An 11,996-nucleotide genomic window follows, 5' to 3' on the forward strand; every position below is an offset into this window, starting at 1 on the left:
TGGAGCGGTCGGTAACTAGTGGTGACAACAATTAACCCTTTGACATGACCGAGGGACGTGTTATGAAAAGATGAGTTATCTTTTGGTTTTCGCGAGTGATTGCGTGGTCGGTTAATTCAGGTATTTGATGGACCTGAGACAAGTGTGATCGGCCGATTGTCGAAGAATGGCGAACAAAAGCGCCCGGCTGCGAAAACTGTCGCTGCAGCGAAGTGTGCCCAAAGAAACGTCGGCGGCCAAACCCCGGCCCAAAGCTAAAAACAGGTACGAAATTTAAAATTCTGGTCTATCTGCTTTTGTGATGTTTGTCTTATGTTTATTAGCAAAAAAGTGCCAAATTAAATGAAAAACTAGCCATGATTCCTATTAGACTGTAAAATGTTCGAATCTGGTTCGAATTTTATTTATAAACTTTAATAAAATTACCCTTGTAATATATTTGACAGTGATGAGCATGTAGATGAGAAGGTGAAGATAAGTAGTCCCGCAAGTCTGGTGTCCGAGGAGGAGCGGGATATGGTCCACCTCAAGGCCAACACGGCCTTCAAGGTCTTGATTTCGGCCAGGATTTGTGCCGCTATCTGGAGCAACATTTCCGACTGCGACGAGACCTTCAACTACTGGGAGCCGGTTTGGATTTTTTTTTTCAAGAAACAAAAAGCATGGATATTTAATATGGAATATTTTTAAAATTGATTTTAATATAGATGAAAATTTGAGCTTTTAGAAAATAAATAAAATGCATATAGGTCTCCCATTAAAATTGGCTCTGATAAATAAATTATCCCTTTCCATGGTTAATTTTGTTTTTAATCTGTAAATATTTTATTGAATTTGGCTTGCATATAATATTATGCTGAGAGTCATGCAGGAATAATGGGACGAATTAGAAAAGCTCTAGTAACAAGGAATCAATAAAAAGTGACCAAAAACTTGTAGGAGTCATCTTACTAATACTGGATTTTTAAATAAAATTTTGCTTTAAATTTATTAGGACAAAATTTCCTAGCTCCACGACTCTCTTATGTTGACTTAATTTAGACCTTTAGACTCCTCTATTTTAATCTATAAATTATGTATTGCAGATGCACTACATGATGTATGGAAAGGGCATGCAGACGTGGGAGTACTCGCCTGAGTATGCCCTTCGCTCTTACGGCTACATACTTTTCCATGTGCTGCCTGCGCTGATCTACGACAAAGTCTTCAGCCCCAACCGAATGCTTGTCTTCTACTTTGTGCGCTGCCTGCTTGGCTTCTCCTGCGCACTGCTCGAAACTTACTTCTATAAGTATGAGATTTATTCTTGAATTTTGGAGTATTTAAAAAAACTTAAATTTGCAGGAGCGTCTGTAGAAGATTTGGGGTGCACATAGGCCGCCTCACCCTGCTCTTCCTCCTCTTCAGTCCTGGCATGTTTATCGCCAGCTCGGCCTTCCTGCCTTCATCATTTTCAATGTAAATCCATGCAAATTATTATTTTTTTTTTTATAATATTAATTTAAACAAAAGCTTTAAAAAAAATTATTCCTTATTAAAAGAGTAGAAGAAAATTTTCAATAAATTGAACACTTTTTAAAACTAGCAATTTAATTAAAAATTATTTAACATTTCAGGTTGATGGTGATTTTGAGTATGACAGCGTGGTTTGAGCGGCAATACGCCCTTGCCGTCCTTGCCACGGCCCTTTCCTCCCTGCTCAGTTGGCCCTTTGCGGCCCTCATTGGGTAATTCTTATTATTATATCTCAAATATTAATAATACTATCCAATTAATAAGTGGCTATTTCCCATTACGAGACAAATTTGACCCGTTTTTAAAATCTTTATTTGCACAAATTTGCCTCCCAAACATAGGGTCACATTACTGGAAGTTATTTTAGTTTAAATAAATTTTTCAGAGTGCCAATTGCTTTTGAAATGGTTTTTCTGCGGAGACAGGTTTTGGACTTTGTCAAATACTCTGTCATCTCCCTAGTCATAGTTTTGGTAAGTTATTGAAAAAAAATTTATCCTGATGTGAATGAACAAAAATTTTTGTTTTTCAGGCTCCAATTGCGAAAATCGACTCAGACAACTATGGCAAGGTGGTGGTGGCGCCACTCAACATTGTCCTCTACAACGTCTTCTCTTCCTCCAGAGGGCCTGACCTTTATGGCACTGAGCCGTGGCATTTCTACCTGAGCAACGGTTTCCTCAACTTCAACCTCGTTTTTCCCCTTGCCCTCATCAGCCTCCTCACAACAGTTAGAAATATCAATCAATTTTTCTTCAAAAAGTCAAATTCTGATTCCAGGCTGTTGTGATTCTGATCAGTGAAAAGCCAGATCAAAGGTTGCCTAACTTCCTCCACCTGAGCCCCCTGTACCTTTGGCTGGCGGTTTTTGGACTTCAGCAGCATAAGGTTAAAAAATTTATAAAATTTAATGAAAAAATATTTATAATTTCCTGTCTAGGAAGAGAGATTTCTCTTTCCAATTTACCCGTTGGTTTGTTTCTGTGGGGCTGTCGCCTTGGATGGTCTGCAGAGGATAGTTTTCTTCACGCTGAAGAAAGTCACCAGGATGAACCTATCAAACTATCTGCGCCAAACAAATTTCTTTGCTGTCGGAACAGCAATCATTTTTGTCCTCCTCGGACTGTCCAGAAGTTTTGCCCTTTACAAAGGTGGGGATCTTATTCTTGTTGGGAGAAAATACAATGAATATATTTTAAAGGTTATCACGCTCCGCTGGACATTTACATGGAGTTGGCCAAGTTTGGTTCAAGCAACTCCTTTGGCCCCAACAGTGAAATCAATGTGTGCGTCGGAAAGGAGTGGCACAGATTTCCCTCCAGTTTTTTCCTGCCTGACAACAGGTGAGTGGCAAAAGTTGCAAATTATAAATTGGAGGTCTTGAAAAATAAATTTGTCCCTAATAGAAGGTACTTTTCTTCTACACAAATTCCGTTAAATTTTCAGGTGGAATTTACGATTTCTCGAGTCTGAGTTCAAAGGACAGCTCCCACAGCCGTACCAACCGGGGCCCGATGGCACTTCAGTCGTTCCTCCTAACATGAATGACATGAACCAAGAGGAGCGCTCCAGATATGTAATTAAATCCACCATCTTGCTAAAGAAGAAATTAATTTTTATAATAAATTATTCAGTTCGATATTGGAAAGTGTGATTTTCTGGTTGACTTGGAAACAAATCAAGAAACAAAGCTAGAGCCGAATTATGCCAAGGATACTACAAAGTGGGACTTGGTCCATTCCATTCCTTTCTTAGACAATGAGAGGTAGTTATTGACACATTAAAATTCTACCTGGATTAATAATTATTTTGATAGATCTCCAAAGCTGTTGAGGGCATTTTACATTCCATTCCTGACAGAGGAGGCGTGCACCTACGCCTCATACCAGTTGCTCAAAGCGTCCCGAGGTCAAAAGGGTCGCAGAGTCGGGGTCAAGTAGTCATCATTTGTTGTTCGACTGATTTTGTTTATGTGCGTTCAATAAATTTCTAATTAAAGACTGACTTTAAAACATTTTCCTTACTAGAGCAACCCGATTGTACTGATAAATTAAATTTACTACACACTGGGATTTCCATTTCTTGTCTGCCAACTCTTAAGAATAGACCTATCAATTTTATACAATAATCATGGAAATCTTTATTGTTTCTTGATCTTTAACTGACACTCAAATGTCTGAATCCATTTTCACAAATGCACAGTTATTCCCTTCATCTCAAACAACAGGTGTGGCAGTGGCAAACATGTTGGCCGTGGCCGCCTTGGGCTGAGCGTTTTTGCCGAAGCCTCCTCGGCCACTGTCATAATCAGTGCGGTACTCGTCTCGGACCTTCAAACACCAAATTAAATAAACAATTTGAGACAAAGATCAATTGGCTGCACCTGTCCGCCTGTTTTGCCTCTGCCATACTGCCTGCCCTCGGAAAAGCCGGCGTCCCAGTCTGTCCGGATGATCCGGTCGTCCAGCCTGGTGCCATTGATGTAGCGCATGCACGCCTCTGCGTCTGCACGCTGGTAGTACCTTTGAAAAATAAAGTTCAAAATCGGCAATAGAATAATAGTGGTAGGTAAACATATTTAATATGTAAACGATGATTTTCCCAACATTTGTCAACTAAACTGTACGTTTTAAACATTAATAGAAAGCTCAGATATTTTTCTATTTAACTCGTAATACTTTGAAGCCAAAATTAAAAGAAAACGCACTCAATGAAGCAAAAGCCGCAAGGCGTCTTCTTGTACTTGTCGAGGCCCATGACTACCCTCTTAACGTCACCGCACTTGCTGAAGAGTTCGTAGATCTGTTCCTCGGTCGTGTAGAACGAAAGGTTGCCCACGTACATGGTGGTCGTCAACTTGAGCATCCGCTCCTGCTCGGTCCGAGAGCCCTGCGATCCAGTAAAGTTTTGAACCAGGTTCGAACGTCAACAAAGTTCAAAAGGTCGGCTCACCTTGAAGTGCTGGTCCCTGTACGAGCTGAGGTCGACGGACGGGGTGACCACCTTACCCGTGCTCATTTTTGCTGCCGTTCACCACACCTTCAGCCCGAATTCGACCCCTCGAGATGAAAATCGGCGAAATTCCGTCGAATTTGCGAGAAATCGCACTCGCAGCACAAACGACAACAAACACGGCCAAGGATTGGCCAAGGAGAATATAGGAAGGAGGAGCCCGAGGAGCCACCAGTCCACTCCCAAGACGGCTTTATTTAATCGGATAACTTTTTTAAGTCTCCTTGTTTGACGTCAAACAACGTACGTGACGTCACTCCCTATGGCCCCGCTATAATTAATAATTACTGTACTTTCCTATACCACCCTTACCTTAAATTTCTTTTTTTAAATTTGCAGAAAATCTGAACTTGGTTTATCACAAATTTTGTACAATAAATGATTATTTTTTAATAAATACGAATTAAATTTCCAGTTTTATATTTATGAAAAAATATGTATTTATTTTGTTAGTTTTTCTACCCTCAATCTTTAATATTGTTGATCTGGATGCGCAGCTTGCACACTCTAGATAATTATGTGATTGAAAGAATTTAATTTAATATCATATTATTATTCTCCTAAAAAATTAACATTTATTTATTATTTATGTACAATTTATTAAACAAAAAATGTGTAAAACTGAACTATTCTTTGGTGTACCTAAAGCACATAAATATGAAAATGGAGTTTTAAAAATAATCAAAAACTTAAATAATTATAATTGTATAATCTTCAGAAATATCATCAAATTTCATGTTATTTTTAATCAGGACGAAATTTGAAATAAATTATTTATTAAAATGGTTTAGACTTTTGTTTAATAAAAAATGTGGCTCTCTTTATTTATTTCAGTGCTTGTGTTTTTTCTTCTTCTTCTTCTTGTGTCTTTGGTCATCCCCTTCGCTACCTTTCCTCCTTTTGCGGTCCCTACTTTGAGACCGGCTCTTCTTTCTCTTGTGCTTCTTGTGTTGTTTATCACTTGCCTTTTCCACCCACTCCCCACCAAAATCAGTCTTGGAAGCGGAAGCACTGTCCACAATTGGAGCAATAAAAGTGGTGGCGGAAGGTAGTGACGGAGGCAATGCCGGCCCGTATAAATTGGAACTGGGCTCAGGAAGCTTTTCAGGTTGTTTCTCTACCTGTGCAGGTGGAGGCTTTTCCCTTGGGGCGATCAGGTCCAATGTCTTGAAAACACCCTTCGGAGGTGACCTGAGAGAAATTTATGTAAATTATTGATGAAAATTATATTGAACAAGAAAGATACCTTGGCCTCTTTGGAGCCGGGGGCGGAGTTGGTTCTTTTTGATGGGGTGCCTCCTGTTCGTCATCACTGCTGTCCAGAAACACAGACTTGAACAAATCCATTTTATCCTCAACACTCATTTTCTCCGTTGTAAAAACCTATATATTTTTCAAATTAATTTTGAACCAACAGTGATTTCCGACATATGCAACCTCGGGAGGCTTTTGGGCTGGCAGTTCTTTGGATGTTGCTGGAGGTTCTGCCGAGGAGGCTGCTTTCGGCACTTCCACCGGCCTCTTCGAATCCTCAGGAGGCTTTTGCACTTCTTCAACGGGCACAGGTTGGGCTGCGAGGAAATCAAACACAGAAAAGTTTGGACGCTTGCGGTTGTTTGTTGGTGCCAATCTGTTAAAGATTTTATAAAATCTGTTTTTATAACTATCAAAAAACTATATACCCTGAGTGGGGGTCGGGGACGTTGAACCTCTTGCAGAGCAAAGCGTGCGGGTGCCACGGTTCAGTCGTCCTTGTCATTTTACCAAACATTTTCTGTTTTGCTGCCTGAACGCTTTCCTCTACAGGCTTCTGCACATCCATGCGTGGTGTTTCCTCGCTGCCAATCAAAGTGGCCGAGGACACAAAGCGGTCGCTGATCTGCCCTGACAGGGGCTGGTACAAAACGGCTGCCTGCTCGAACTCATCCTGCTCCCGAGTCTTCTCCCACTCAGTCATCACTTGTGGTTGCAAACACACAAACTTGTCTAAAAACTAAAATTTGAAAAAATGCGATATTTCTTTTTTGTTAATTAACCAGTTTGCTTCATTTTCCTTAGAGTCAGGAACTGCTGGTACCTGACGAGCTTTTCAGGGTTGTGTGAAAAAGGGTTGAACTGCCCTGGTTTCAGCTCCGTTGGAACAACTAATGAAAATGTTATCAAAACATATAAAAATTTACATTTTTTATACCTTCAAAATCAAGTACAGGCATTGGTTTGGGAGCAGCCAGGGTCTCAACCCTTTTCTCCATCTCTCCGACCAAAATCCCTCGTTCCTTGGCCGTCAGGTCGTGCCTACCCTTTGGCTGAGATAACTAAAAAATTAAAAAAAGTTTTTCCAATATTTACTTTCATCAACTTTTTTACCCTTTCTGCCACTTCAGGTTTCAGTTCAGAAAACCTGCTCTGTTTGACGCCGTGTTTGGGAACAAAGTGCTTTGGAATTGACGGTGGAGGGTAAAATTTGACGGTGGATATTTTTTGGGAGGCCAATGCAAAGTTCTCCAAACATCTTGACTCGCCATGCCGCTTTTTCTTCTGTAATTAAAAAAAAAATTGAACATTTCTAAAGGAAAAATAATTTCTCTACCTCGAAGGCTTCCTTTTTTTCTTTCAGTCTGCGCTTTTTGCTCTCGGCGGTGCTCTCAAGATAAAAGTCGTATCTAGTCATGTCATCACCTCCGTAGATGTCATCGTCCTCTTTTTCGAAGGCACCCACTCCAAAAGCCTGCAGATGAAAACCAATTTTATAAAGGTTATGTTACTTACAATTTAAATGAATTTTCCAACACAAGGGATTATTAAGAATAAAGATAGCTTGAGATAAAATATATTTGAAAATAAAAGTAGATTGAAGTAAATTTTGGGTACCTGTCCCTTGATTCCAATGCCCGTCTTTTTGGCGTTCATGACGGCTTCAGGTGGTTCAAAGAGTGAAAAGTGGCCTGATGAGGAGAAGAGCTGCGAGTTCTTGTCCAGCCCTACGTAGCCCATGCCGAAGGTGTTGGTTTTAGGGGCAACTGGAAAAGAGGGCAGGTCATCAGGGGCAAAGGTCACTTCCTCGAGGTCACTGCCCTCTTCGCTCTCCTCTTCAGACTCTTCTCGCTGCGGACCCATGGCGCAGCCGTACACTTTCTGACTCTGTTTCAATAGCAATTTTTGATTATTCTTATCAATTATAAGATTCTAAAATGTAACACCAATTTAAGTTAAATTACAGTTATTTTTTTAAATTTCGTCTAATTAATTAGTTTTCTTAATTGAAAAGGCAAACTTTTGTGTAAGTTAAAGCAGAGTTAAAATAAGTACAATAAACTAGATTGGAATTTTCTTAAAGAAACAATATTTCAAACATATTGCTAAATTTCTGGACCTTTTTGACCAGTTTGCGGCGCTGCTTCTTCTCTTGGGCAGTTTGTCTAGGTCCAACCCCTTGTCCAGGCTTCCAACCCATCCTCTTAAGCAGAACCACGCCCACCGTGTCCCTGACGGGCTTCAAAAGAGAGTCAAGCAGTCCTGTCGTTGTCGCTGACCGAGTGGTGGAGGCCTTCTTGTACTCCTGCCGCGCCCTGAGCACCTTTGGTGCAATTCCAAAGACCTCTTGGTCCTGATAATTATTATAAAAAATTAAACTTTAATTAAGACTGAGGAAATTAATTGACCTCATCATCCATGAAGTCCTCAGGGCGCTGCTGGGCGAATTTAGCTGCGGCCTTTTCGGCCCTGGAACTCTTGAAGGTGGTCGGCGTCCATCCCTCCTCTGAGCCGACGGTGTTGAAGTAGCCGGCCGAGAAGCCGCCCGTAAAGGCACCGTGAAAGCGACGACGGCCCTGCTTGTCAGTCGCGATCTGCTCCTCGATGGGGATCGGCTTTTTAGCCCAAAGATCATCTGAAATGCACAATTGTCCACGTTCCAAAAAAGCCGGTTCAAATTTGAAATTTTTTACCCTCGGTCAGTTCCTCGAGCTGCGTGCCGTACACGGTGTAGTTAGCCTCCTGCTCAGAACCCATTTTCACTCCTTTACTTTTACAGACCAAAATCGAACTTCAATTCAAGACATTCACGGAAACTGTAAAAGAAAATCATCGTGCGCATAATTTGGCTATGTACTTATGTGGTATTAAATTTACTAGAAACCAAAAACCAAAACAACCAAAGTAGGCGTAACTTCTTGGGCGTAACTCGAATCGAAAAGAGGGGGGAAGCGGCGGGCAGTTAGGTGACGCATGCGCCGTTCACGGGTAATTTTGGCGCGAATATGGACGTACAAGCTCTCCCGCAGGTGGTGTATGAATGGAGAATGGATTGTAGGTTATTGTAGGTGGTTTCCTAGACTAGAACAGCTGTCTCCAAGAGATATCAAGGTGGACGGCACCGAATTGCAACAGCAACAAGAACAGTGGGGATTTTAGTTGCATTACATATATTTTTTTTACTTATTAATTGTTAGTTACTTCAGATTTCTCCCTGAGTTTTAGTACTTGAGGCGTCGTCTCAATCTTTGGATATGAATAAATCAGTAAAAGTTATAATAATCTCTATAAAAAATTGAAAATTGTAGAAAATAATAAAGCAACGGATTAGCTGCACTGGGTTACAAAGACTTGTATCTTCTTCTTCCAAGATAATATATTCTCACAGTAAAGTTTGAAATGTGCTGTTTTCCTTTGTTATTTAAGTGGGCAAAAATTGCAAAGGCAATTCCCCAATTATGTGAAAAAAAATCCTTAAATTTTTTTTATAGCCACGAATGTCTCATTGTCTCATTAATAATACCGAATAATACTTAAAGTATAGTTGATCTATATTCAATTGTAATTTTATTTCTGCTACCTAGCTAGTTATTATTGTTGATTGTAGATGACGAATGAAATTTGGTCCAGAATGTATTTTTAAAGAATATTATTTATTTGTTTTACAACAGATTACAACGGTGTATTTTCAAACTTAGCCCATTAAGATATAATGGTGTGATTTCAAATGTTACTTTTTAAATTTTTATCTATTGATCAAAATTTGCAGGAATAAAATTTGCGCAATTTGCCAAACTTTGCCAAATAACATGCAGTGCACTCTCGCAGAGAGTTTAGCTCTGCAGCTATTAGAAGAAAAAAATTAGTTATAACAACTGACAAGTAAGTTTGTATTGAATTTTTATAGAAAAAGTGTTTATAGTTATTCTTATACATGATTTGAATTGTCTATAAAAAGTGATAAAAAGTATGTAATTGTATTAGTTTTCAAACTAAATGAGCTTTCATTATACCAAAATAGGAAAATTAAAAAAAAAGTGAAAATTTCCTTATTGGTTGTCCTAGGCTATGAGCTATGACTCCTAGCTCCTAGCTGTGAACGATCAGAGAATTCAACCTTTGACGCCAGAATATGCCTTAGCTGAAGCCAACAGAACTTGTGAGGCTTGTTGCAAATATTTTTTCCAGCCGTCTCGCCTTGAACAGTGGTAAAATTAGAATTTTGTTCATTTTTTTGGAAGGTTGAACTGATAGTTCTGGAAAATATTGAGTGAATTTAAAACTCACTTTTGCCTCATGAGCGTGCCGTTCTTGTCTTGAAACTGAGAAAGAACAGGAACTGCAACTCCATTGACATCTGTGGTCAATTCAGCTTTAGGTTGGTGAACATCATGAATTGCAGGTGTGCTAGAAAATATGTCACGCGTGAGAAAAAAATTGTAGCTATTCGAACGAAACTGAAATCAGTTTGTAAATGTGTGAATGGAGCAAGATTGAAATACTTTATTTATTTATTCTCCATTCGATACACAGTCGTATACAGTCACTCACCTTGGCGGCTGATTTTTGGCACTAACTAACGGGCCTGATGGGCTCAAATGTTCCATTGCCCGAGCGCTTGTTTCTTGCGCCAACAACAGTGCACCTGCTGAAATAAAAAATTTAAAGAAGCTGAGAGTATATAAATTGAATAAAATCAAAAGGGTCTCACCAATGAGAAGCACAAAGAGATAAATCTTCATGATTGCAAAAAAAAGAAGATGCTTTCACTATAGGATTTTACAGTTTCCAGATCGAGAAGTGAATGTGATAATTTTTCACTGCGATTGCTTCAGCTTTTATACTAAATTTTCGCCCCTCTGCTACGGATGAAACGAAGAGGAAAATTATTTCTAAATGACCTGCTTAACAATAAACTTTCCTTGTTTTTTAAACCCTTCTAGCTTTTTTATAACTAAAGGTCAAAAGTCTCTTTTGAATTAATAAAGCTCTGCAGTAGTCACGTGTTTTCCTCCTTCGCTTGCATTGCATCATCCCAAATGAGCACTGATTGTCATTAAGTTACAATTTCGAGTACATGCAGCTTTACATGTTTTAGCTAGGTTGAAGAATATTCAAAATTGTTTTGAACGTTGAAAGTGCCAACACACTATACATGGAAGTTTTTCTATTTCAAAATGTTGGAAAAAAAAACAATTGAAACCATAAACTATAATTAATTTGCTATTGTCAAAATTTTTCTGTAACAACAAGTTGATATATATATATATATATATATATATATATATATATATATATATATATATATATATATATATATATATATATATATATATATATATATATATATATATATATATTGGCCCCAGCATCAGCTTTTATTCGCCTCCACTTTTTTGCTCTTGAACACCTTAATTCTTTGTGCTTCGATCTGTCTAATATTTATTAATAAATTATAATTATTATAATTATTATAATAATAATTTAGAAAATGTGCTACAAAGGAGGAAGAACATTCTGAAAAGGGTTCATGAAACTCATGAAAGAGACACGTGATTGGGAGGAAAGTCAGAGAGAAAACAAAATGAGATGAGAGCTTTTTTGTGACCCCCTGGGTCCAAAGAGACGTGATGGTTGAGAGTTATACACCATCATTATCTCTTTTTAGTAGATTTTTCATTTTTATATTATATATGAAGTTGAAATACCATAAACCTCGTTAAAAATCCATTTCCTTACTCTTGCTAAAAAATTTAGATGTAATGTTATTGATGTTATTTATTTGTGCAATTTTTACATCACATTGTTTATTTTGAATTTTGTTTGAGAATAGGGAATGGTTGGACAAAAAGGCACCACATCTAAATACATGCACCTTTTTTTGACAGCATGATTAGTTTGAATAATTATTGTTGTTTATTTGTCCAAATTCACATCACATTGTTTACCTTCAATTATTGAAAACAATTAATTAGAAAAGAAAGGGGTTGTTTGAAAAAATGGCCCCACCACATAGCAAGAATTTTGCTAAAACTTTCGAGATCAAAAAGACCCCATCAGCCGTAGTGAGCCTCGGAATTTATGTGAAAAATATTAAATAATGATAAATAGAATTCCCTTATGCTTTAGATTTTATTCTATTTTAATATAATATAAAAAGCCGGTTCAAATATGGCCTATGGCCGGAAGAAGTTTAAATTACTGAAAATAAAAGT

General features: G+C 38.3%; 4 protein-coding genes across 5 annotated transcripts; 1 reads left to right on the plus strand and 3 right to left on the minus strand.

Annotated features, from left to right (window-relative positions):
- The first annotated feature begins 3 nt into the window (after positions 1-3).
- LOC132203107 (alpha-1,2-mannosyltransferase ALG9) lies at positions 4-3,519 on the plus strand. Its single transcript, XM_059630603.1, has 13 exons — positions 4-264; positions 447-630; positions 1,086-1,291; positions 1,345-1,458; positions 1,617-1,727; positions 1,901-1,988; positions 2,048-2,245; positions 2,296-2,403; positions 2,456-2,666; positions 2,717-2,858; positions 2,962-3,091; positions 3,150-3,280; positions 3,332-3,519. The coding sequence occupies exons 1-13, from the start codon at positions 167-169 to the stop codon at positions 3,453-3,455; spliced, it is 1,845 nt and encodes a 614-aa protein (XP_059486586.1). The 5' UTR covers positions 4-166; the 3' UTR covers positions 3,456-3,519.
- Positions 3,520-3,630: 111 nt separating this feature from the next.
- On the minus strand, positions 3,631-4,675 carry LOC132203112 (nuclear cap-binding protein subunit 2). Its single transcript, XM_059630609.1, has 4 exons — positions 4,468-4,675; positions 4,223-4,404; positions 3,899-4,037; positions 3,631-3,845 (listed from the first exon to the last, which is right to left on the minus strand). Exons 1-4 carry the CDS (start codon positions 4,531-4,533, stop codon positions 3,732-3,734), a joined length of 501 nt encoding a protein of 166 aa, XP_059486592.1. The 5' UTR covers positions 4,534-4,675; the 3' UTR covers positions 3,631-3,731.
- A 465-nt stretch (positions 4,676-5,140) lies between these two features.
- Positions 5,141-8,763, minus strand: LOC132203055 (G patch domain-containing protein 1). The gene is made up of 13 exons (XM_059630499.1): positions 8,659-8,763; positions 8,475-8,597; positions 8,190-8,416; positions 7,901-8,134; positions 7,399-7,668; positions 7,118-7,255; positions 6,895-7,065; positions 6,719-6,842; positions 6,564-6,671; positions 6,210-6,513; positions 5,965-6,157; positions 5,774-5,910; positions 5,141-5,718 (listed from the first exon to the last, which is right to left on the minus strand). The coding sequence occupies exons 2-13, from the start codon at positions 8,536-8,538 to the stop codon at positions 5,358-5,360; spliced, it is 2,331 nt and encodes a 776-aa protein (XP_059486482.1). The 5' UTR covers positions 8,539-8,597; positions 8,659-8,763; the 3' UTR covers positions 5,141-5,357.
- A 652-nt stretch (positions 8,764-9,415) lies between these two features.
- LOC132203405 (uncharacterized) lies at positions 9,416-10,842 on the minus strand. 2 transcript variants are annotated; one of them, XM_059631185.1, is made up of 4 exons: positions 10,493-10,842; positions 10,333-10,426; positions 10,069-10,188; positions 9,416-9,978 (listed from the first exon to the last, which is right to left on the minus strand). In XM_059631185.1, the coding sequence occupies exons 1-4, from the start codon at positions 10,521-10,523 to the stop codon at positions 9,894-9,896; spliced, it is 330 nt and encodes a 109-aa protein (XP_059487168.1). In that variant the 5' UTR covers positions 10,524-10,842; the 3' UTR covers positions 9,416-9,893. The 2 variants fall into 2 exon arrangements, with proteins under 2 accessions (XP_059487168.1, XP_059487167.1); XM_059631184.1 differs by having other exon boundaries at positions 10,333-10,429; positions 10,493-10,750.
- Positions 10,843-11,996: the final 1,154 nt, after the last annotated feature.

The sequence above is a fragment of the Neocloeon triangulifer genome, unplaced genomic scaffold, assembly GCF_031216515.1.
Source record: "Neocloeon triangulifer isolate White Clay Creek 2 clone unplaced genomic scaffold, ASM3121651v1 ptg000017l, whole genome shotgun sequence".
In the NCBI taxonomy this organism is placed as follows: Eukaryota; Metazoa; Arthropoda; class Insecta; order Ephemeroptera; family Baetidae; genus Neocloeon; species Neocloeon triangulifer.